This window comes from Lepisosteus oculatus, chromosome 10, assembly GCF_040954835.1.
Source record: "Lepisosteus oculatus isolate fLepOcu1 chromosome 10, fLepOcu1.hap2, whole genome shotgun sequence".
In the NCBI taxonomy this organism is placed as follows: Eukaryota; Metazoa; Chordata; class Actinopteri; order Semionotiformes; family Lepisosteidae; genus Lepisosteus; species Lepisosteus oculatus.
Window position 1 is genome coordinate 34,988,736 of NC_090705.1, and position 26,802 is coordinate 35,015,537.

A 26,802-nucleotide genomic window follows, 5' to 3' on the forward strand; every position below is an offset into this window, starting at 1 on the left:
AGTAAACTTTCTTCCTTATTTGTTGTGTTACTGACAGAGGTGAGTGCAGCAACTTGGTTGAGAGTAACATATTGTACAGTACATCCTGCCCCTAATATAAAGCATTCTGGAATCTTTCTGTGTGAATGTACTTTACAAGCAAGGATTAATCATTATTTTGCTATTGCCACAAATATTTTTACTTACAACAGCGTACTTAAATATTGCAATTTAATAGTCATCGAAATTCATTTTCTATATGATTGCAGCACTGTTTGATTTATTGTACATGCAATGTATTTACTGTTAAACTATTATCTCTTTCTGCGAATCCATCTCCAGATTCAAAAGGAAGGCTTTAAGGGAGAACAAGTAAGTACAGTTTCTTTCATTCTCTGGGACTTAATTCATTTCTTTGAGGTTTTATCTATGTTTACTTATCATCTAAAAAAAGCAACAACCTTTTTAATAAGTTTACTTTTTTGATTTGACTCTGTGTGTTAATGTTTTACCCTGTGTCATATAAGAAGTTGAGTGAACAATCCATTAAAAAAATTGTGACTGGCTGGAAGTCAAGTTTGAAACCATGGGTTATGGCAGCGGTCAGAATTGGACACTTTCAGATTCTGGTGAAAGACAATTTTTTCTAACACATTAATCTGGTTGTGTAGGGACCACCAGGACCCCGCGGCCCCCCAGGACCTGATGGACCTCCAGGACCCCCTGTAAGTAATAAGTTAGAAATGTAAACCTGGATAACCAAAGAACACAATGCAATACACTTTAACTCTAATAGGAAACAGAAGGTACAACCATTACAATATCCTGCTCAATGCATTGAAAAAAAATGTTATCTTTTAGTAAAAAAGGGACAAAGTACAGATTCTGGGCTAGGAATTTTAATGATATCATTCAAATACAGAATGATTGGTTCAAACAGATTTATTAAATAGAGTTTGACATAATTGTTTATTGGAAATATTTAACCCAAAAGAAAAAGCTTTTTCTCGGAAGAGTTGCGTTTCAGATTTATATGCAGAGACAGAACACAGCTTATGAAATTCAATAAATAAATGCTTTTATTCATAACATTGTATTGTCTGTTCAAAGATTTCTATTTCATTTTTCCTCTCATGAATCACTTTGTTTTGTCTCACTCATGAAATCATTTTACACACTTCAATTGACCATGATTATAGGGGAAATATTGTCAAAGTACTGCCTGTGAAATTAAATCTTTAGAACTGGTTATTGAGTCATGACAATCAGGTCTGTTGCAGCTTGCTTCTCTTTGTTCTGCACTGCAAATCTTTTTTGTTTATTTTTAACTCAAAGAAAACCATACTGCACAGTGTATATGTGACTGCTCATTAAAGTATTTCAGCATTTTATTTGTTAATATTTTTTCACTTTTACTTATTTCCAGCACCAGATATAGTACATTTATTTTGCTAAGTGTCATTTTAAATAAAGTAAAATCTATATATTTTGCCTGGGTACTGCTGTGGAATACGTTGGCACAGTTTCAATTTCATTTACCTTAATGGTAGACCACATATTTTGCAAGCATTTCCACTATTATTCAATATTAATAATACAGACTATTAGAAGTCATAATAATTTTCATGACAAGTATTTTTTTTTCATTAGGGTTTACCTGGTACTGATGGACTACCTGGAGAGCCTGGCTTACAAGGTCAAAGAGTAAGTCAAACTGAAGATTTGAAGATTACACTTAATGCTGTTCAGAATATCAGTTATGGGGGGAAAATGTTCTGGTAATGGATGGTATGCTGCTGCAATGACTGGATTTGCTGTCTCACCGTGCTGGGGGCCTTGGATCAATTCTGGGCTTGGGGTGCTGTAGTATCTGCATGGAGTTTTATGTTCGTCCTATGTTTGTGTGGATTCTCCCGTTTCTCCAAGGTTTATTTTCCTCTCACAATCCAAAAGCATACTGGTAGGTGAATTGTTTTCTGGGAAAATTGGCACTAGGTGTAAGGGTGAGCGTGTCTGTATGTCTGCCCTGTGATGGACTGGTGTCCTTTCCAGGGTGTTTCCTGTGTTGTGCCCATTGCTTACCTGGATAGGCTCTGGCTCAGCCATGACCCTGAACTGAAAGAAGTGGTTAGAAAATGGAAAGATGTTCTGGAAATTTGCTCAATTAAAAACTTCTGTGTGTATGTTTAAATCAAAGACTGATAAAACTAGCAAAATAAAACTGATAAAGAAAACAAAGATTTATACAGTACTTTTTCCATGTCTGACTTGTTTAAGCATAGCAAATGTGTAGAAACTTGTAAAATACCTACAGTTCTGTGATGTGTAAAGAAATAATTGCTTTTTATTCCGGCTCTTATAAAAAAAAAAATCAGACATAAAATTGTTCTTTAATTGATAATGTTTTACAGTATGGTCTAGTCTGTTAGAAGACCCACAGGTGATAATGTTAAGCCAAAGGGCTTTTTGCAACTCTTTGCAGCTTGGCAAAGAATATTTAACTTACTGCAATATTCAGCATTACTTAGTTTGTATCTTAACTAGTTGTGAGAGAATGAAACCCTTCATTGATGCCCTTACTTACAATGATGCACAAAAGATTTAATCAAATCCTTTATACAGTACATAAATATTAAACTCACAAAACATACTGTATTAACATTAATACAGCTAGAGGGATTCTGATGGGTGAGCAGTATCAAAAGTGACATGCTGTCAGATTTGAAACATTTTAAAGTTAGTACTGGGAACAACCTCCCTGAATATTAGGATAAATCCTGGCAGTGTTGACATATACAATAGACTGGAATTAGCCTCTGAAGACTATGGGATGTTCTGTCAAATTTCCTGTGCTGGAGCAAAAATAGGTTAAGACAGGCAAGTTGTGGTTATCTTCTGTTAATGGTATTGATGAGCTGTTCCCATAAATTGTCTATTTGATTGGGGTCTGGAGCAAAAATCCACAGCAACATTCTTTTCCTGAAGTGGTGTCATTATAATCCTTGCACTCTGGTCTTGCAGCACTAGACATCTTTGCTGGAATGAAAAATCCAATGGCTCCAAGCAATTTATCAATTTATCACAGAGCAGTATGGTTGCCCTTAATCTGCATCAAAGACTCTTGTGTTAGAAGGAATTACTCCTCATATCATCAAACTTCCACCCTCTCCCCAGTTTTCTCGAAGAACTTGACAGTCATTATAATGTTGACAATGACACCTCCACACATGCTGTCTTCTGTCCAGTCACTCAAGGACAAAATGTCATTTGCTTGTGAAAAAAACAAAACACTCCATCACTCTATTCGCCACCTCTTCAAATGTTCCTTGGTCCATAGAAGACAATTATTTAATTAAATTTACTGTCAATGTTATCTCTGAATGATCCTTAAGTGTGCAGGTCACTTTCTTGTAAACAACCAGCCTTTCTTCTGATAAGCAGGTTATTGCTTACAGGAATTTCTCAGTTGTAGTCATTGAAATCCAAAAACAAATTTGGAGATAGAACAGATGGAGATGACAGTCCATGACATAATGTGTTCATCAAAAAGCTGGTTTCCTGGTTGTTCTGGGTGCTTCTGATGATTCACCCAGAAAATTTCATTCACAATTTTTCTCATACAGAAGCCATCTTAAGTCATATTGACCAATGGATCTTCACAACTTAAGAAGAGCGTGGTCATATTTTCACCCCTCTTTCAATAATTAAAATGATTGTTTTTTAACAGAATCTTAATGTATTTTAAGACTTTTAGATTTTCTCAATATATTTAACTCAATTCAGACACATTTTAATGAAATCATCAGACATAGGCTCACTCACTCAAGGGTTTGATTTTTAGTTATTAGGACACATTCTGCCACCAGAGGAAAAAAAAATCACATCTCATAATTGTGGGAGAACTAATTATCTCGTAATTACGAGATAGCAATGCTTATGTCAGTGCATGTCCAACCTGTTATGTTTTGCACTGAATACATGTAGAAGCTACCGCGAACTTGGCTAGCACTTTCGGTTTAATGATTGTGTCAGTGTCCAGCCCTGCAGAATTTGCACAGATTTACTTTCGACAGGGGTTTAGTCATAATGAAATCTTGCAATTTTGAGCAAATATGAACAGAATCATTACAAGCATGAGGACCAGACTTGTGGGATTAAGAGATCAATGCAATGATGGTTCCGTTGTGAACTGTTATACATGCAATCACTTCCACTGCTTAAAACTGTAAGTCCACACGTAGCAATATAGGTATTAAAGGAATAAGTTAGGAATAAAGCTTATTCCATGCTGAAAAGAGAAAAAAAAACACAACGTTTTGACTAAGAGGGCTTCAGCATGAAATAAACCTTTAACTTGTTCCTTTACAGCCTACGCATGCTGACACGGCTACCTACAGTACTTGATATAGGTATTATATGACAATTGTGCTATTGCGTGATCACATAAAATACTCTGGAATAACTATCTTGTAATTATGAGATAATTTTCTCGTAATTATGGGATAATTCCTTATCTTGTAATTATGAGACAATTTTCTCGTAATTAAGAGATAAGGGCAAGGATTTTTTTTTCCCTTGGTGGCAGCAATGCGCTTCCTTACTGTTATGTAGGTTACTATGTCAGAAATTAAGAAATGTAACAACAAAACAAACAAAAATGTTAGGTGCCTTTTATGAACATTTTTACAGTATATGTAAATAAAAATAATTATATTCCATAAGAAAAATAAGTGCAAATGTTTTTATTATATAAAAATAGTCAATTCTATTCTTGTATTAAGTTCTGCACTTTTGCTTTCATACATAAAAAAAGAGAATTTAAATACCAGGTGAATGAAATTTCATACTTTACAGTACAGTAATACCTCAATAATCACTACAAAGACTTGGAACAGTTAAAATATGCTACAGTTTAAAGATGGTTTAAGAGGCATGACTCCCAACAGAGAAGAAGTGGTTTTATGAAACAGGGATGCTGACTTCTCAAACCTTTGGGTATATTCAGTTTCTGAATTGCCGCCTGTAGAATAACTTGGTTGAACAGTCTAGCCCACAGTGGCCACAGTTTCCTGTCTGCACTTGAGCATCATCAAAGCCCGAGTTACAGGTGGACTTTACAGCTGCATTAAATTATGAATGTGTTTTTTATCTTTTTTGTCATTAACATGCAACCCCTCAAAATAAGATTTGGCTTAATAACTTGCTAACCTGAAAGGTCTTGAGAGAGCTGAAGATTTAACTGAATCTAACACAACTGTTCCAAATGAAAAAAAAAGAGTAAAATGTTTTTTTTTGTTGCTCAAATATCCTATCCTTCTAACAGAAATACGAGAGATGAACTACAATTATGTTGGTATAACAGAAGGTTCACAGTGAGAAAGTGCTACCATACCAAATGAAACATGTAATTTTGTTGGATTTCCTGTTCTGACTGTGGAAAATGGCTTATAGCACAAGTTCTATTCAAATTAAAATTATACCACCTATCAAAAATATACATTATGCTCAAGTGTATATTGAAAAAAACTCCTGAGCTAATATTTTAGCCCTCTTTAACTTCTTTCTTTGAAAGTCATGTTCTAAAGTGTAGTATCTAAGGTAACTGCTGAGTGTTTTTAAACTTCATACTAAAAAAATGGGCACCAGATTCATGACAGAAACAGAAAGTTAATAATTCTAAAATTTCCACAACATATGACATGTGAAGGGTGGTACGGTAGCACAGTGGGTATCATTGCCACATCACGGTGTTGGGTCCCTGGGTTCAATTCTTGGGATGCTATCTAGTGGAGCTTGTACAGTATGCTATCCCTGTGTTTGTATGGGCTTTTGCCGGGTCCTCAGATTTATTACCATAGTCCAAAGGCATACTGGTGGGTTAATTGGCTTCTGAGAAAATTCTGAGTGTATCTGCCCTGTGATTGACTGGTGTCCCATCCAGGGAGTATTCAGCTTTCTAGCCTTTGCTTGCCTGGATGGAGGTTCCATCTCCCCTCCAACTGTGTATTGGATCAAGTGCTTAGCAGCAGTGGTAGAATTCTGGCCATCACAGAGGACAGTCACCACCCCGGGCATGAGCTCTTCACCCCACTGCCCTCAGGCAAGAGATATAAGAGCATACGGACACTTACCACTAGATTCTTCAATAGCTTCTATCCACAAGCAGTGAGACTGGTGAACACATTTAGCCATCCCCCTCGGACCACACCTACACCATCACCATCTACCTCATTGTAATTTATCTATTGTACATCTCCAGTCATTGTTTACATGTCTGTATTGTTTACATTCAAACTGTCTGCATGTTTACTTGCACATTGTCTATTGTTTGTTTGTACATTGTCTTGATGCACTGTTTGCACTTTGTTTTGTTTTTTACACTTGTTTTACAAACGAGAGACTTTCTGTAAGTAAGAATTCCATTGTACCAGTACCGGTTACATATGGCAATAAAGTTCAAAGTTCAAAGTTCAAGTTCAAGTTTCAAGTTCAAGCAAACAGATGGATGACCTGTGAAACATCCAAGCAGGACCTGTGACTACACTGGGCTGTAGTAGTAGGCCAGGAGTTAATTGTAGAAAGTAGGGCTACAGTACTGCTTTAATCTCTTTCACTCATCTGTGGTTGGCTGGAGAACATGAAAATGAATTTCCTGAATTAGTCAGACAACTGTAAAAATGGAAAGGTGGTTTTATGAACTGTACTGTACAAATAATTCAGCATGGTTTATTCCTATGAGGTAACACAAAGTTAGAAGATATAGAGTGTCCTATCTCAAGAAGATTCTTCACTTTTTACTTTCTTTTTTATGTTATCCTCTTGAACTTCAATTCTACGTGTTAGTGATGAAACAATCTAGAAAAGGGATCTCCAACTTCTTAATCCTGGAAAGCCCCAATCCATTCAATCCAGTTTTTTAGGTCACCTTTACATCACCAATTTCTGAAGGTATGGAACAATTCAATAGTGATCAATCAAACACGATTTGTTCAATTAAGTAATTGAGAGATAATTTTGGCCAAAAAAGTAAGTACTCCTCAGCCCTCAAGGCCCAGAGTTCTCTTATCTGAACTGAATACTGTAACTGCTTGATTGGAAATACCTGTAAATTATTGAAGAATCTTTAAAAAAAGAGTGACTAATTAGAGTGGGACTTTCCAGGACTAGGACTGCAGATTCCCTGATCTATCATTATGCTCTTTTCCTTTCAGTTTTAGAATGACTCTGTTGCCCATTCCCTTAAGCAATTTCCTCAGTGATCTGTTACTCTTGCTGAACAAACATAGATTGTAATTGCTTTGCCAGGTACCTTACCTGCTGTACTGTACATCCTTCAAGTATGAGTCCTTGGGAGCCACTCCATAAGTACCTCCAACCAGAAGTCTTTTGTAGATAGTAATGTTTTAAGTATAAAGAAGTCTAAGATATTTGGCTGAGCATCATATCAGGGCAGATCACCCTGCAGAGAAATAAAAAATATATAACCACAGTCTAAATATAACTATGCATATACAGTACCTATACATTTTACATTCGATGCGAAAGTGTAGTATGAATTTGTGCTTTAATTACCAAGTAAAGCCGTTTAATGTTCATTTCAAATTTCAAAGAAGTTTGGAGTTTCCAGACTCTATCTTTTTCTGTATTTCTTTAGACATCTAATAACATTATGTTGTGTTCCTTGCAGAAGAAATCTCTATCTTAAGTTCCAAGTTACGGTGTATATTGTTCTTTATTGTTTATAACATTATATCAAATACTGTATCTTTTCCCCTTTGAAAAAATGCATATTTTAAAACTTTCAGTAGTCTAAGCTTGCATTAAAAATGCTTTAATGATCACCTGCTCTACTGTACTGTTTCAGGGAAGGAAAGGAGAAAGTGGGCTGCCTGGAGTTGATGGGTTGCCAGGACCACCAGTAAGAATAAGCATTTGTCAGTTTTGCTTTAACATTTTCATCAATTCAAAATAAAATAATACATCATTGATTTATTCTTTTACTTTCCAAACAAATACAGGATCATTTGTGGGGAAAATACTCTTTATTAAAACATATCCATGCTTTGTAGAACATACAGTACACATTCTTTATTCAAGAGCATACACACATAATTCAGTATACACCTTTCAGTTTAATGGTATTAACAGGCCATACTTGGCAGTTACATAATCCTGCTGTATATGGAGCGTCTACAGTGGCTTCCGTAGTCGAGGATCCATTCTGTTTTGTGAGTCATGGGATCTGCTAAACTCTTTTCCATGCATATCTGCTATTACTAAATAACCTAATACCCATGAGGGAATTCGTGCAATGTAAAGGCAGTGAAAACAGAGAAAGATAAATATTCCCAATATGTCTTTTCTTTTAAAAGTCAGTTTTTAGAAGTCCTAAAATAAAAGTTAGTTATATTGTTGGTAATTTCTTTTTACCCTTATGTCAGCTATGATATTATTTTTTCCCCTTTAGTGTTGTTAACACTGAATGTCCACTATCCTTTATTATAAATTTCATGTTTCTCCACTGTTCACAGTGAGTGCAGCTTACTTTCCCCCTCTTGTGGATATGCTATGCTCTACACATGCTCTACACATAGAGAGATACCTGGCCACCATTGGTGACCATTTATCTTTTCTTTTTTCATTTAGTTCTAAACGTGGATACTGTAAGTTTAATTATTGTTTTCCTTATTTTACAAATGTTTTAGGGTCCCCAGGGTCCTCCTGGAAATCCTGGAAATATGGGACATCCTGGACCTCCAGTAAATATTTATTGTTATCAATTTTAATGTCTTGAAAATAAAGAATTTCACTTCATAACCGGACTATCTGTTATCCAAACCAAATACAGAGAAACCCTTATCTTTAAGCTTTGTCTTGATGGTATTTTTATTTTCTACTACAACTAGAAAAGGTACTTTTCCAAGTTTATGTGTTTGAGCTAGTTAAGGATTAAAGGATTGTTATAAGAATGCTTCATTTGAGCTATAGATGTATCTCTTCTCATTTACTACATTATTGTACTGTACGTCTACAACAGACTAATCAAATAAACCATGTTAAATCTACTGCAGACCAAAACTGCTAATTTAACTAATTAACTTCACTTGTCTTTATGTATTTGTAATATATTTTTAGGGCTTACCAGGTGAAATTGGATTTTCTGGCAAACCAGGAGAGCCAGGAAAACCTGTAAGTACTTTAATGTGGGTTAAGATGGGAAGTAGTTAGGGTCAAATGTTTAATACTGCTTTATTATAATGGCTTATCCTAGGGTAACACAAACCATCACTATCTATGGTCATAACGTCCAGCTGTAACATTTTGTTCTTGCTCATTTACTCAATCAGTTGTATTAACTCTTCCCTGCATCTGAAATGTGATTTAAATACAGAAACATTGTGAAATAAACATTACTAGGTAAAAAAAAAACAATTGCTACGAACAGATTTAAAGAGACATTATCATGGATACCAGTGTTTGAATCATTCATTTTTTGGACATCAAAAGGTGTAACGCACAGTGAAATTTTGTGTTGTATGAAAATATGTGAAGTTATTGAGATGCTTCATGTCCATGTTATTGTTGTTGCTTTTATTTACAATGATTTTGTTACCCAGCAAAAACTAACTCACATTTCACTGGGAAGTTATATCTTCATGTTGTATTTTTTAGATTCATTTGTATGTGATGAAATGCCCCAAAAAAGTTTTAAAAAATAAATTTGTTGATTTAAACAGAATTATCCAATAACAATTCAAGTAAATCAGTTATGTTATTGCTTTATATTACAGGTTGTCTCAAACATTTTTGCAGGTGTTCTTAATTTAACCTCGCAGTCCGATTGAATTTGCCACCCTGTGGCTCAACAGTTGCTGTTACAATTCCATATAAATTCTCTTCAGACTTCACTGGCACCACCAGTCTTCTGTCCTATCACAAAGTATACATTATATTGAAGGAAAAGACAGTCCTTAAGAAGTGTGAGGGTTTGTAGAAAATGTAATTGTTTGTTTTTCTCCAAGGGCTTACCTGGTAAAGATGGGCTGGATGGCCTTCCAGGAAATGATGGGCCAAAGGCAAGTAATTATTACCAGCACAACTTCCCCTGGGGACAAGCATTCACACCCCTTGCTGTAGCTAAAGCAATTGTGGATATCATTTCTGTAGTTTGGATTAGCTGGACTGTTTCTTTGTTCATGTATGTCTTGGGAAAGTCAGACCACATAAGAAAATAATACTATTTTTTCATTTCTTGACCTTCTAAATATCTTTTGGTACTGCCAATAAAGTTTTAGATAGAACTACACTATATATTATTTGCTTTTTAGTTATAATAGCTATAATATAAGTTAAGGGTGACATGGTAGTGCTGTGGTTAGCATTGCTACCTTATGGCACTGGGGCCCTTGTATTGATTCCAGACCTGGGGGGCCATCTGTACTGAGTTTATATCCTCCTACAGTACAAAGGCATACTGGTAGATTCATTGGCTTCTGGGAAAATTGATCCTGATGTGAGCATGTGTGTTTCCGTGTGTGACCTACTGTTGACGAGTTTACTGCTGGAGTTCTGTCTAGGGTGTATCCTGCCTTGCGACTCTGAATTGGATCAAGCAGCTAGAAAATAGATGGATGGATTACATAACCATTAAGGAATACAATGCATACATGTTGCCAAGCAGTTGTGACTTTCTCCAAACCACCCTGCTGTAGGCTTTTATTAAACTTTCATGCATGAAGCTCTCTAGATGCTTCTAGATCTCTTCTACAGGAGAGGAAGGCACAGGGATGAAGAATTCCCTTTTCACCGTGACATTGGAACACAGTAGGACCGACACCATTATGTGAGGCATTGACTTCTACCATGAAAGGGATAAACAGGGATCTCACAGAGATTTCTATAGATGTTTAAATAATCACTTTTCATTTATTTCCTTTTATCTTTTAGGGTTCACCAGGAGAACCAGGTCTAGATGGGTTCCCTGGAAAACCTGGTCCTAAGGTAAGGCATTATTTTATGATTCAGAGCTGTGAATTATAGAAGGGCAAATATTAATCTTGTTTATACAGTATGGTTTAAAGAGACATTAGGAAGAATTTTGAGAACACTAAAAAATGTCACACATTCAGGTTTGTTAAAATTCCCTGAGAGCGCATAGTAATAGTAATCACATTGTATTGGCATCTCACTTGGATTTCAAGAGAGAAAAAGAAAAGGCTCAAATTAGGAAATTAATTAAAATAATTGTGTCTCTCACTAATTTCCTACATCTTTTACAGGGAGATATGGGACCACCAGGACCAATCGGTCTACAGGGAAACAGAGTGAGCTCCCCTTCACATTGTGTTTTGATATTTCTTGTAATATTTTGTAAAAAAGATAGCACCAGCATTGTCAATGCCTCTGTCAATATGAGCTGTTGTAATTTTCTCGCAGGGAGAGGCAGGGCCTCCAGGTTTGCCTGGATTAATTGGCGCAAGAGGTGAAAAAGGAAGTCAAGTAAGTTTCCTTGTTATGATCAGCCAATATAATGTATAACCAATTTAAATTAGCAAGTTGCTAAGAACAAAAGAGATGTTTTAGATGTTAGGAGGCTATTTTTACCCATTTTGTTTAAATACTCAGAGCCAATTTATTCTGAAATCCATAGCCTTTGAATTGAATCTGTCCAGTCACTTCTCAAAGGATATCTTCAACAACCTGTATTGTGAATTTCATCCAGGCCCTGCACAACATTTATTTTGTAAAAGAGTGTCTTGTACTGTACAGTATTTTCAGTGTTAAATGCATCTGTTCATTTCCACCTGTTACTCTTTCTCCCTGTTGATTATGAGTAATTTTGAAACCTTAAATCTGAGAGAGTCATGGCCATCCCCTTGAATAAGTATTGTAATAGTGTGCTAGATGGGGCAGTGCTGCTTCTTGAATAAGTCTCTAAACTCATAACAAGTAGGTTGTGGGTTCAAGTCCCCACTGCAGACCCTGCTGTTTTGTATGTGGCTCAGATGGAATTACGTGTTTCCAATATGACAAGGATCTCTGCTTCCGCTTCTTTAAAATTCAAGTTGAACAAGGGCTGAAAACCTACCAAGACTCACTTCCTAGATGTTGACGAAGGTTCTTCATTTATAATTTCACTAAACTAAGCATAAGCCAACAGGACAGGTTACGAATGAGAGGTCATTCAATGTCTCGTCCAGTTTGAAATTGGAACTGAGCTAATCTCATCCTCCTGTTTCTTGAAAAAAGTCAGGTGATCAGCTTCAGCATCATGACTGTAGAGATTTGCTTTTATCACCCTTTGTGTAAAGAAGTGCTTCCTGTTAGTTTTAAATGCACTTCCATATAGCTCCCATTTATCAGTTATGCCCTCTAGTTTCAATATTCCTTCTGGAAAACTGGTGTTGAACTTGAAAAAGTACCACATAGTTTTCTTAGCCTTCCTTATACAGTATGTTGATAAAGACTGGAGGGTTAATACTAAGTATCTCATTATCCTTTTATACTACAAATCTGGGTTTGGAGTGTTTGTGGACATACTATTTCCTCTAGGTAAGCCATCTGACATGTATATATGTCTAAATATACAGTACATTCCCTCCTGTCAAAACTATAATTAGATCTGTCCTTTAACACATTTTCCTTCAAGGGTGAACCAGGAAGAGAAGGAGCCATGGGACCAAGAGGGGAAAAAGGCAGTCAGGTAAGATGGATGCAGATTGAACACAGATAGGCAGAAGACAGCATCAGCTTTGGATTTTTCAGAAACTAGCATGAAAATATCCTAACAGAAAAAAAAAACAGTTGCATACTGTTGATGCCGTTGTTGATCTGCTGGTACCTAAAACATGGCAGTTGCAGACTACTTTTATTCAAAGTTGTATATGTGGAGGGAAGTGGTGGAGGTAATGGACTCATTAATGAACATACAAAATACCGTATATTTCTGTAATACTCAAATTTGTGCACATCATTTGAGTTTTGTCTATGTGCTATAGAACAATTAACTAAAGCAAAGCCCATTGTTTGGATCTGTAGGGGCAGGTAGGTTCACAGTTAGGAGCTCAGCATCAACAGTGTTCACAAAAATTTAAAACCTATGTTTTAAAGCCTTAAGCTTAGCATTAAGCTAGTGTCTGGAACATTTAACGTATATTTCAGCAACACATTGGATATGAAAGAAACAACACCCCTACTGAATTTTTTTTCTGAGCATTATGGTTTTTACAATGATTACCTGAAATACTATGATAGTGTACAAATGGAGGATGCAGATGGAAAGGCGGTATGATACTTGTTAAACATATATTTTGTTAAAAAATATAGTGTTTATTTTAGCACTTTGCTGCATACAGAACTAAAATAAGTGATAATTACTTAAAACCATTTAAACCTAGCTTGTTGAGTGCCCACAGATGTATAATTTCAAGATTTCTTCTACCTTACCACTAATATCATTGCCCCATATGCTATATACTGTACATCTCAAATACAGATTGCTGTAAGATAAAGTAAAGAAATCATGCATTTGTGCTATTAAATAATTAGTTAGATCTAGTCAGCTTGCCAAAATTAATTTTAGAAAGCTCGGTGTCCCCAATACAAGCATATTCAGCATAGAGTGTGATATTTACTGACAAGCCAAACTAATTAAATTAGACAAAATAATATGCCAGTATCCAAACTAAGAACTTCTTGGCTTTGATCCAGGGCGATATTGGTCCAGAAGGGCCTGCTGGACCCCCAGGAAAAGTAAGTACAGATTTTTTTCCCTCCTATTCATATGACTTATTGGATGGGTTTACCACATGAATAAAAAATACTGTAGCCTCACTAATAATTATGAATAATTGTCCAAATTGCTTACAAAACACTTACATTTTAATAAATAATTCAGTAGTCTGTAAATGCTAATTTATAAATATGAAATATGACAAAAAAATAATGCTTTTGCTACGTATTTGCAGTATCACTTAGAAAAAATGCTGTGTTGCAAAGACCATGCAGGATTTGCCACTCTGCCATGCAGTACAGCCCAACTTTGTGGAGTGACTGAGATATTGCTGACTCGTGGAGATCTTTCACTTCAGCTATTGAACTCTGTATCTTTTTCAAAGTTGTAGTTGGGCTTACTGTGGCATACTGTAACTGCTGTAACCATTCTCTTACTTTATTTGAATGAAAAGGGTAGAACTTCATGTATTGCGTATAGTGTATAATTCCATGCAGATATTATCACAGGTATGAATTATAATTGTAACAAGAACGTTTCAAAGCTGCTTAGGAAGAAATATATATATATAAATATGAATATTAATATTTTCTTGGTAATTTTGTAAAAGGACTAATGTTATATACTATATACAGTTTACTGTTCATATTTACTGTATATATAGTGGTTATTTATGTGTGTTATTATCTCTTTTAAAGGTTGAAACGGTGGAAGCAGAGCCTGGAGAACCTGTAAGGAACCTTTTATTACTGCAAGATATACTTCTTTGTGAAATATTTGATTGTCCAATTGATATCTACAATAACTGCCTCAATATGAGGATACCTGTGAATGCCTCTTCAACAAGAATTGTGCAAACACATTGGCTTTCACTTTTATCAAGGAATAAGGAATTCCACACCTGTAGTAACAACACCTCTTTAGGGGAGTTCTTAGTTTAACAAGCAGTAGAAATCAAACATACAAGTGCTTTGAAATATGAGTTTAATTTTCACGTTTAATAAAATTGACAGTGTCCCAACTAACATTTTGCAAATATGTTTTAATAAGGGGAATACTGTTTTAAATCTCAGGGTGAGCCTGGACAAAAAGGAGAGAAGGGGGATCAAGGACAGCCAGGTGATCCTGTGAGTAACAAGCATTCTGCTGCAGGAATTTCTATTCTTTAATGTGTTTTAAAGCCTGCCTATTAACAGTTGTTAATACTGATTTTTGTTGCATGAATAATTGGACAACTTTTGTATTCCCATTAGTAAATGTTAGCTACTGTATCTCCTACAGTAGGTAAACATGTTTTTTGGCAATGGCAATTCTTGTAGGACCAGTACATTGAATGTACGTATGGTGAAAACTGCCCAATTAATTCCTATATTTGAGAACACCCCACAACAGGGGGCTGCCACTAATTTTCTCATGGCCATGCAACACTGGCGTCCAAAAGTGTGGCTACCAGTTGTCAGCCAGTCTTCAGTTTAACACCATGAAATACCATGAAATCAGAAATGTGAAAGCATTGCAATGTATTGCATTTTAGGATTGCCTAAAAAGCGAGAATTAAAATTTGTAAAGGAAATGACCTCTTGATGGAAATTCGTAAAGGAAATGACCTATTTTTCATGTGGGAAAAGGAATCAATACTAACAGTTAGCCACCAGATGGCAGAAGAAGCTTAATAAAACAAGTTTTAGAGCTGATAAAAGCTGTGCTTTGACTTCATGCAGTCGCTTTTATGTAACAGAATATTAGATCTTCAAATTAATATCAGACAACTGTTTCAATTTAAACCAGATAAACCTAAGTATTTTCACTCTCACCAACAGAATGATGTTATGGGTATTATGTGCTACAAAATATTTCGAAATTGCACAGAAAAATAAGTATCTTGACTTCGATTTGCTAGCTCTTAGCAATTGTCTTTTGTGTATTTCTTATCATATGAGTACCCCAGAACACTGCACCTACTGTATGGGAAGTGTTCAAATGACCTCATACGAAATATAACAAATACAAATTCATTATTTTTCTTTTTTTGCCCTTTGCTCTCTGAATAATTTACAAATATGCTAAATTTAGTGAATTATCAACTGCAAAAATACTAAATCTTCCAGAAAGACAGAGTGTCCTGACAGAAGCACTGAATACTGCAAACATCGTGGGCTTTGTCCTGGAAACAACAAAACAACACTGAAGGAGTTTCCCACCCACATCCAACAGAAATTGCTCTCAGCGTGACACAGCGTGATGAATGTATTACCATAAAAGAAGACATTTACCACATTTTTGAGAATCTGATATGTTGTGTAAAGGGGATGTTACTCAGCAACATGACAGCCATTAACACAAATCAATTTGACCAGATACCTCAGTACTCTTAACATGAAATTATCTTTTTTTTAAACTGGAGGAAAAGAAAACATAAATCAAAATATGTATTGAAGGAATTAAGATACAGATTAAGCATGCAGATTTTTTTGTTTGCTTCCATAGAAAATTTAAGTCAGAGGTGTTAAATGATGTTTATATGGCAATTTGATGAATGCTTACAGGTATATGCAGTGCTATAAAGAATGGTATATTCTTTCTAGGTATATACAGTATGTTGCATGATATTTGGGGATATTCTGTGTATTGTACTTCTAGGCTAGCTAAGAAAAGGGGTGACCGTCTGTTACGACCCAAGCGTCTAGGGGTATCGGGGTGTAACATTTAGGATAATTCTTTTGGAAGCAGGTGGGTTTTGGTGAGGGACTAGGAAGCGTGATAAGGGTAAGGAACTAGAGTGGTGTCAAGGGAAAGAAAATAACAAACAAAATGGAGCTGGCTAGGACAGTGAGGGAAAGCTTATCCGACTACAAAAGAAAACCCGAAACACGCGGTCTTCGGAGTCTTCAACACCCTAGCTAACCTGCACTGACTACCCAAAACCATACAAGACCATACAATGCATACTGTATTTGAAGCAAAAAGGCAAAAAGCTGTAAATACATCATTAATATCTAGCCAGCAGCCATATCACCCTGCAACTCACAACTGGCAACCCACTGAAGTTAAGCAGGCGTGAGCCTGGTCAGTACCTGGATGGGAGACCTCCTGGGAAAAACTAAGGTTGCTGCTGGAAGAGGTGTTAGTGAGGCCAGCAGGGGGTGCTCACCCTGTGGTCCAGGTGGGTCCGAATGCCCCAGTATAGTGACGGGGACACTATACTGTAAATAAGCGCCATCCTTTGGATGAGATGTAAAACCTGACTCTCTGTGGTCGAAAAGAGTAGGGGTGTAACCCCGGCGTCCTGGCCAAATTTCCCATGCCTCCTAATAATCCCCCTCTATGAATTGCCTACATTACTTTGTTCTCTTTCCCACTCCAACAGCAGGCAGAGTTTGGAGTATTTCTCGATTGCAGTTAATGGCAACGTCAGCTCAAAGATTTGGTTCAAACCACCAAATGGAGACGGGTGTCCCGACAAGCGGACCCTGCTGATGTGGGATTAACGCTAGGAAAGAGAGAAATCATTAATATCTATTTAAATTAAAGTCATGATTGCATAAGTATTCAAACTCTTTGGGGTCACAAATCATATTTTGGTGCACACAACTACCTTAATGAGCCTCACAATCAGTTCAGTGTGCGATGATAGTGTCCAACAAAAGCTAGTCTGCATAACAAAGAAGCAAACTCATCTCAGCTTTTAAGTGACACTGCAAAAATGTGGTGAAAAATTAACATAGCTGAGGTAGTGAACAAAACAAAATATTTTCTTACTGCTGTCAGAATAAAGATGTTCATGAAAGAAGACAAAATGACTTTTAATCTAGTTGCTGCCACATGGTTTCAGTTTAATGATTAACGCATGGTCACAGAGGAAGTTTTTTTTGCATTCAATTGCATTACATAGATTGCACTTTCAAGGAGAAGGTTTTTTTTTTATTTACAGAATCAACAGGATGCTTATGCAACAGGCAGGATGCAATGAAATGATGCTTAAGTACATCAGAGATTTACTTCGGTTAAAATCAGTTCGCATTTTCGAGATGCACAATTTATACAGTACAGTAGCAATATGAAAAGGCGACATATTTCAGATGAATGAATCTCTGCAATGAAGCTGATCTGTGTCCTTTATTTTTTTGCAGGGGCCAAGGGGTGTAGCAGGAGAGCAAGGTCGTACAGGACCAGCCGGGCCTCCTGTAAGTATGTTTTCAACTGTTTAGCAAGTAGTATGTATTGAGTCATACTAAATAAATGACCACAATCATCATCGTCATCACCATCACCTTTATCATTAACTTGTCATAATTGTTTAAACAACTGTGTTTGACCTATGATCCTTATGTAGCATTAAACTGCGTTAAACTCTATATACAGTATTTGGCATTCAACAATTAGATGACAGTAAAAATCAGACAACCATTCATTTCTAACACAAATCACCCTGGAGAACACAAAATATGATATAACACTTTTTTACCTTTTGAGAGTTTGTGGGGAACTAAAAAAAATACTGAAATTCGTCCCTTACAATTAAAAATCTGACTTGTATGCAGAGATAGCATTACCTCATAAAGGCCAATGATTTAGCATTTCATGAGTTATTCTGTCACTTAACCTCCACAGAATTATTTTTTTATAAACCGTTTAGTCAGAAGTGAATAAACGCCAAATTTAAAGTATCAGTGAAATGTATAAATATTTAACATATCCTCGCAACTTCCATTTCATAGCAAAGCTATTTATACACTGTGGGTATTATACAATGTGTCACTTTATTTCTACAAGTCATAGGACTACTGACCTTAAAGGAGTTTTCATATGCCTTTTATAGGTGTCTGTTTACTTCTAAACAAGCATTGTGCATATACAGTAAGCATGATTTTCATGCCTTTAATAGCTCAGTTATTTTTGCTAAGGGGCTTTGAAAAAAAAGAATAAATATACAGTATATTTGACTTATTTGGTCAAATTAAGATTTACATTTAGGAGAATTTTGTTAAAGAAATACATCAAAAAGTTTCTCAAAAAGTCTTGATCAGCTACCTCAGTATTATTGAGCAGGGTGACTGGTCCAGATGCCTGGTCGGGTTGTTAAAGCCTCTTACATCCTGGGTCCTGAATCTACTTCCACTTTGCTTACTTGTCTAAGGTGTATTTTTTTTTGTATATAATATTTTTATACAATTTTATTTTAAATCAGGGTCCGAAAGGGGAGCCTGGACTCCAGGGCGAGTCTGGTAGAATTGGTGATCCGGTAAGTTAATGTCAAACAAGGGTGAGTATTGTAGCGGGTTCGGGTTCTTGGGGTTTCTGCCCTTGCCGCTCCTGCCCCAGTTCGTCCCCCTGCCTCAGGATCGATCCCGGGTCTCCGGCGTCGCTCAACAGGGAGGGATATTGCCGGCTGAGCTAAAGAAGGCCTTCACCAGACGGGCGGTCAACATCCCTGTTATGCGCGTGGGAGTAGAGGGCTGTGCCATCACCGCTCTGTAACCGGCTCGTACAACCTGTATGTCGGCCGTTCGTTACAGTATATGTAATTATGTACTTTATAAATGTATAGGCCTCTGTTTTACAAACTTTTGTACTCAATATATTAAAATAGCTTATTTCTTACTTTTTTCAAGGACAACCTGATCTAGGGCTATTTTCTATTAAAGAAAGCATCATTTCCTTTGCTCCAAAATGGGACTTTAATAAGATATTGAAAGTGTATTTGTTTTTGTAATATACAATACCATCAATCTTTTTTTATAGGGTCCACCAGGATTACAAGGCCCTCCAGGTGTCCGTGGTTTACCTGGGAGTGTGGTATGCACATTAAGCAAATTTATCTCGCATGCACTGGTTTTTACCTCTCAACTATTTCTATGGACAATTCTCTGATCATTGTAGAATCTAATAGATAGTTAAATTATTTCATTTATCTACTCAGTCATAATGCTTTGCCTAATACTACTAAAACTACAACATTAGTTGCTGGAAAATGGTTACCGGTTTAAGGAAACCTGATCTTGAAAGAAGAAGTTCTGAACTTTGTGGTCATCAGCATACTTGTAAATTGCTCAATAAATATGGGAATACTCTCTTTTCAATATGCAGGGAGTACCAGGTAATCCTGGCCTACCTGGAAATGATGGTCTCAGAGGAGAAAAGGTAAGAGGGAGCTGGTGACTGGAGAAATCTTTGTGAAGATGCAATCTTCTTCAGTTATGAGCTGCATTGATTTCAGAAATTGCATATATCTTCCAATCTTATGAAAACTGACCTCACCTTACACCGTGATTTCAGTTTGATTACTGTACCTCAGTAAAGGTGTCATTGTATGACTATTAACAATAAAATGTTGTAATTTACTTAGCCTAGATATTTTGGAGAAAGCAGAGGAAAAAAGTCAGTTCATGGCTGGAATACCTCCTCCTGAACTGTTGTGAATATACTGTATTGCCTCTAATTTTCCGATATGGAAAACACAGATTTATATATTTAATTTTGTTCATTTTCATTAGCGGAGATTAGGCCCAAATATGATGTTTAAAAGCTACTGTACATCTGTATTCCTTTGCCGGCGAAAAGGGAACAGAAGTTGAGCGACGCAGGTGGATTTGACAAAAGTGCTTTGTCAAATGTAAAGTGTTGTTTGATTGCTGGGTTTCAATTGTACAGGGAGAACAAGGAAAAGATGGACCGCAGGGACCAACAGGGCCTCCAGGGGAAGCTGGGCCTGCTGGGATTCCTGGGCTGCCCGGAAAGGGGAAAGATGGAGAACCTGTAAGACAGAGATACCGTCTTTTCCGTGCAGCTTGATCATCTTTTTAATTATGCATGCATGTGATTGTTTACTTTTATTCTGGAATTACTATAGCAAAGGCTATTCTTTTTTATTTGTTGTCTCCTGAACAAGACTGAAACCAACATCAGCTACTGTATATTCTGTTGCTCAGGACGTTTGTTTATGCATATCTGATTTACTTTCATTGTCACAGATCTTTTTGCACGTCTCCCTCATCTTATGCAGTTTCAGCTTACTCCATTCCACATTAACATGCAGAACACAATTTTATACTACAATTTCATCAGGAGCTGGCAAAGTCTCATATATACACAGTTTTAACACAGTGTTGGTACAGTATGGTACATCTACATCACCTTCTTCCCAGGAAACAAGCAATGTGTTTTTTTCTCTTTGTGCCTCATGGTACTACACAAACTCCAGTTATGTCTCCTACATTTTGACAGTGCCTTATGAATCAAAAAGTCAATAGTGTTGCCAAACGCTCATAAAATGTGATGACATATTAAAAGAAAACGGACACATTAGATCATCTTGCTCACGTTCTTTACACACTATTCAGACGAATGAAGCACCATGTTGTGCTAATGTTAAGGGTCGCAAAATCTAAATGTACACATTTATTTTATTAATGTAAGGATCATCACTATTAAACTTAATTACAGTATAATATATAACTTCATTGTGTATGTACAGTATTTAAGATTTTTTGGATTGATGAGTATAATGCTGGTGTAACTCCCATCTTCCTATAGTTAAATATTCATTACACAGTTTCCTGATAGACAGGTGTATTTTGTTTGGAAACTGTTACTTAAAAGAGTAAGGCCTAGAACTAGAAATAATTTAAAACCACTTGTCAATCATATGGCTTTGTTAGCCCATTTCCTGATGGTGGATTTCTGTTTTCAAGAAGCCTTTTCTTTCACAGGAAGGAACCAATAGGTCAAGGTCTGGATTTAGTACATGCTAAGGAATTTTGCGAGAGGAATAAACATGGTCTAAAACATCAGACTATAATGATAACTTATGTCCTCTGCTTTTCTGTCACTGATCATAATCTAATATTGTATAGACAGTAGAATCCTATCTGCACTGAAGGCATACTGTACAGTATCAGCACAAATTTCACAATGAATTACATCAGAAAATTAATTAAATATGAAGGTTGTGATGCTCAGAGTAGACATTCATAAAGTAGATTTCTAACTTTGAAACAAACAATTAAACAAGTTACAAGTAATAGGTTTATTCCATGCTGAAAAAAAGAAGAAAGAGAACACAACGTTTCGGCCGTGGAGCCTTCTTCAGGTGTGAGCTCACACGTGAAGAAGCTCACACCTGCTCACACCTGAAGAAGGCTCCACGGCCGAAACGTTGTGTTCTCTTTCTTCTTTTTTTCAGCATGGAATAAACCTATTATTTGTTTCTTTGCGGACTACGCATGCTGACGCAGCTACCCACCTGAATTAAACAAGTTATGTAAGAATCTGGTTTTAGTGCCTTGAATAGAGGGAATTGTGTATTGTTCTAGTATTAACAAGCTTTCACAATGCATTTTGATTTCATTTGAGGCCAAAGCCAGAAAGCATATAGAGCAAAAAAAAGGGGGACCATCCAATAGAGTTCAGTATTGTGATTCTGAATTTTCAATCTAAGCTTAGACAACTCAATTCGTTTTTCATCTTCTTTTTTTTTCATATGAACAGTCGATAAGAATTTCCTGTTCTTTAATGAAAATTTGGATCCTGCTGATGTGAAAGTGCAGAGATGGCTCAAATCAGTATGACCACCATGTGGCTATAATCAAACTAAAAAGGGTCGTGGCAACATGCTGTAGAGACAACTGTTAATTCTGTGTCTCAAAATCTGGTTCCACTAGATGTACCAGCAGCTGTCTGATGCTTATATAGGAACACAAGACATAATCATATTCAAAGTTCCAAAACCACTGGTTTCAATTTCTTCTCTAAAACAATTTCCATTTACGGAGGTGTTCCTTCTCATTAGGGAAACGTTGCTTGACTCCATGTGTGCTTTTTGTGCTGAGTATGTGTTAATGAATTTATGATCTCTGAATTTTATAGGGAGAGCCAGGAGCACGTGGTTTGCCAGGACTTCCTGGCCCTAAGGTGAGAATTAAAAACTGGCATGTGGAGTGACTGAATCACATTTTCCTAAGGAGAAAGTGTGCAATGTACAAGGCATAATGCTTGGACACATTTCAGCAACTTAAAAGGTTTCTAAGTTCAAGACTTTTCAGCACTGCAACAGGAAGAATAATTGAAGTTCTCCAGCAGAGTCTTGCTCCCTTGCAACACACTTTCTAAATAGAATATCTAGCGCTGAGCAATCAAGTCAAGTGCTCTGTATATAGACAGTAGCTATTCAGCTGGTCAACAAAAAAAAAAATCCCTATATAAAAGAAAACTGATATCAGCTCATAACAAATATGCCCTTTGTTTTACTATTGGTGCAATGAAAATAATTGTATTATTTTGTTTCATTTTCAATATAATGTGTTTGGAACTAAAAATTAAAGTTTTCAAACAGTTTTCAATGTAAATGAACAATGTCAAAGCAAGAGATGAGTGACAGCTAAGTTATGCACAAACTTCAAACTTCATGATTGTGTATATGAAAACTATCAATTGTGAAAAAAGTGATTAGACATACATAAGGTATTAGTATCTTTCTAATACAGAAAGACAAAAAAAACATTCACTCTACACATTGAAATAGATATACAGTATAAACTATGAAAGTAATTATACTCAGTGTCTATAGCCTTATTAGTCTTTGCATTTTTTTTTTAAATTAAAGTTTACATGCAGTATGTCACATAATAAATATGTTTGGTGTCATTTTTAATTCATTTATCATTCTTGACTTACTGTGATACACTCTAGTGACTTTGGTGTTAAACACTAAATTCACCTAATTCCTAATTAAATGATTGAGCCTGGGTGATAAAGTGATTTAGCTTGTTTGATGTCAAACACTATGAAAATCGAGAAAGACAAAACACAGAAAGGAATCAATATGTTCTACCTTTCAAGAGAACAATGCTTTCTTGTCATTGATATGTTCGAGGCTGAATTCTTACATCAAGTCTATGTATACCACCGTGATGGATGTGAGCTAGTGTTGTGCACATGTTCACAAAAATATGCTAATTGTTGTGCAGAACAGGCCAATCAATCAAATGTTGTGGTCTGGACTAGAGTGTGGAGTCACTATAGAATTTCACTTGTCAAGATTGATGATGTACAGTGTTCATTGATCAAGCGGGACCCCATTTGCTGCTCTTTCTGCAGTGTCATACTTATAATACATGGCATTATACCAGCATGGCCTCAAGTTGTTTGTGTAAAAACAATTTTCTTGCAAGATGAGAGTGTGTGTATCAGGTGAATGCCCTGTGGCTGGAAGGTTGCCAGTTCAAATCCCGCAGCCAGCAGAGGAACTCCGTTGGGCTCCTTAGCAAGGCCCTTAACCCAAACTGCTCCAGGGGCGCTGTACAATGGCTGATCCTGCACTCTGACCCCAAGCTTCTCTCTCTGTCTGCGTGTCTCATGGAGAGAGAGCTGGGGTCTGCGAAAAGACAAATTCCTAATACAAGAAATTGTATATGGCTAATAAAGTGATCTTATCTTATCTTGGTCTTAGAGTAGAGTCTTAGTGTAGAGTATTCTTTTTTGGCTCTGAAAGATGCAAGTATTCTTTAATATTTTGCAAGTAACTGCATAAAAAGTAATTTGAAAATATTTACACTTTTTGGATTTTGAAATAAATATGGACATATCACATTTACCTTTATAATTTATTAACTGTTTGTTTTTACTTAGTGACTGTAAAAAAACACCTGAAGTTTTGCTTAAAGAAACAGTAATATCATAGTATTTATAACATAATAAAATTATCTTCAAATAATAGTAATCAGAAAATTATATAGGTTATACAAACAGTTTCCCACCCTAAAAATGGCAAAGTTTTTCTTTACAAATAGAGGATAAATATAAAGAAATATATTTTTATATTTAAAAGTATAGAGAGTCCATGCATGCAGAAATTGCTTGCTTTAAGAAAAGTCTTCAATGATTAATGGCTGCCGAAACCTCTAGACATCATTGTTGTCAAGTAAACTAAAGCCAATCACTCATTGTTTAGAAATTGTCAGGCATGCAGGTTCTTTCAGATGAATCACCTATATACTGTTTATAAACAATCAGAACTTCAGGCCAAATTCTTTCCTAAGATGATCTCATTTATAACTGGGACTCACAGTGATAAAATTCACTTTCTTCCTAATGCTTTTTAGGGTGAGACTGGTGCCCCTGGGTTACAGGGTCTTCCAGGAGACAGAGGCCCACCTGGTATTGGGCGTCCTGGACCTCTGGTACAGTATAACGTCTCCTCACATTTGCTACTGGTCTTTTCATGTCTAGCTGCTTCCCACAAACCATGTGTTTCATGTTGCAGGGCACTACTTATTGAACATGACAGCAATAAGATAATGTAAGGATATTTTTTGCGATCTGAGATCTTAAAAAGTTTATACAATAGGCATTAGTGCATTCATCAATGTTTTGGCACAATACATTGTTGGATTGTATCGATGTTATTGTTACTAAAATACTGAACTTTTTTATGGGAACATTCTGTACACTATCATTCAAGCAATAGGTTATGAGCCTTACAGGGAAATTCAGATTTCTTTAAGTAAATTTCCAGTTGTCCCAATTGTCCCAGTAGTCTTTAATAAGACTATCACTAGGTTAGATGATCATATAACCTCATTTTATTAAAACGTTAAAGTGTTCTTTAATTGGAAACACCCAATTTCACAATATACAGGTACAGTATGTGCAAAAGCATTGCTGACTTGTATCACAATCAACTGTGCATGCTGCTACAATATATACAGCAGCAAGAAAAACAAGTCCTCCTCTATGCTATACAGATTTAAAGTGAATTTACATTTTAATCATATATAAATAGCAATTTGCTTTTCCTACTTTCTTGGGAGGTCCATTGAATTATTGTCTGTGTGCTCCCAAACATTGTAATATTCCAATACTGCTTGCATGTTTTTGTAACCAGTAGTATCATCTTCTGACAGTGTTCCCATTTTCTGCACTGCACTTCAGGATATGGTGAAATTTAAATCTTAAACCAAATCAATTGTTTAATGTACAGACATTCTGCAAAATCAAGTAAATTTGTTCAACCTCTCTTTTCTCTGGGATATTCCACTATATTCATATCTCATCAATCTATGCAGAGTAAATGCATGAGCTGAGAAAAATGAGCTTTAATAAATTTGCTTTTTTTAATTTTACTTTCTTACTTTAAGGATGACATTATGCAAATCTGTATAAAATATATTAGCATTAACATATTTTTTCTCATATTGAAGCCTCATTTCCTGTTTTATATCCATGATTTATGTTTCTATTACCTGCATTTAATACTGTGCACTTGTCTACATCAACTGCATGTACTTGCTCAGTCTTGAATTATACAGTATCAAACTCTTTGAAAATTTCTTTGCGGTTTATACAGTGCTTCATAGTTCTCCCAGTAGATTTTGGTATAAACTTCACTAGTTTACAAACTAGACCAATATCTAGATTTTTTCATAAAAACTACATAGAAAGAAGATCTTAACACAGGTTGATTTAGCAAAGTCCTGATTACATCACAGTTTTGAGCTTTCACACCTTAACTTTACTCTGTGTTTTCTATTAGCCAATTCTAATTCAAAATACACTAACATTTCTCAGAATGACTACCACCTGTCATTTGACAATTACTCTTTTATCAAGAAAGTGATGAAATGTTGTACTTTGTGAGTTCATTATTGTTTTTAGTTTTTAACTTAACTTTCCTACAAATCTGCACACAGATGGACATCAATTTAAATTCTAATTATTGTTACCATGAACTTATGCATAATATAAGTAGAATGTGGTAGGTTATACTGTAATTTTGTTTCAGTGTTGTCATCCCTTTTATTGATGGCCACTACATTAACAATTTGATCACTTCATCATTTTAGGGACCAGCTGGAGCCCAGGGTGAAAAAGGACCACCGGTAAGCAATCACTGTGGATTTGGTGTGTACAAGGAATTCAGACGTATTTCATGCACTTACACATAACATAACATGTGAATTCAATTTATTTTACCACTGTTCTTAGACTATTAAATTTACTAGGGCAGAGATATGTTTATGCTCAAAATCAAATTGGAATATGATCAGCAAATATGAACAAAGAAAAAAACAAATGTATTAAAAGAAAATATTATT

The 26,802-nt window shown here is 35.9% G+C and overlaps 1 protein-coding gene across 1 annotated transcript in view; it reads left to right on the plus strand.

Moving 5' to 3' along the window:
* The window catches only part of col22a1 (collagen, type XXII, alpha 1), a 92,796-nt gene that overhangs the window by 44,964 nt on the left and 21,030 nt on the right, over positions 1 to 26,802 (plus strand). The window contains exons 21-42 of the mRNA XM_015356827.2: positions 322 to 351; positions 651 to 704; positions 1,630 to 1,683; positions 7,844 to 7,897; positions 8,685 to 8,738; positions 9,115 to 9,168; positions 10,002 to 10,055; positions 10,927 to 10,980; positions 11,259 to 11,303; positions 11,416 to 11,478; positions 12,629 to 12,682; positions 13,690 to 13,731; positions 14,410 to 14,442; positions 14,785 to 14,838; positions 17,842 to 17,895; positions 18,900 to 18,953; positions 19,454 to 19,507; positions 19,799 to 19,852; positions 20,363 to 20,467; positions 22,577 to 22,621; positions 24,811 to 24,888; positions 26,551 to 26,586. Of these exons, the coding sequence (XP_015212313.2) occupies positions 322 to 351; positions 651 to 704; positions 1,630 to 1,683; positions 7,844 to 7,897; positions 8,685 to 8,738; positions 9,115 to 9,168; positions 10,002 to 10,055; positions 10,927 to 10,980; positions 11,259 to 11,303; positions 11,416 to 11,478; positions 12,629 to 12,682; positions 13,690 to 13,731; positions 14,410 to 14,442; positions 14,785 to 14,838; positions 17,842 to 17,895; positions 18,900 to 18,953; positions 19,454 to 19,507; positions 19,799 to 19,852; positions 20,363 to 20,467; positions 22,577 to 22,621; positions 24,811 to 24,888; positions 26,551 to 26,586 (1,179 nt within the window). The remainder of the gene's footprint in view (positions 1 to 321; positions 352 to 650; positions 705 to 1,629; positions 1,684 to 7,843; positions 7,898 to 8,684; positions 8,739 to 9,114; positions 9,169 to 10,001; positions 10,056 to 10,926; positions 10,981 to 11,258; positions 11,304 to 11,415; positions 11,479 to 12,628; positions 12,683 to 13,689; positions 13,732 to 14,409; positions 14,443 to 14,784; positions 14,839 to 17,841; positions 17,896 to 18,899; positions 18,954 to 19,453; positions 19,508 to 19,798; positions 19,853 to 20,362; positions 20,468 to 22,576; positions 22,622 to 24,810; positions 24,889 to 26,550; positions 26,587 to 26,802) is intronic.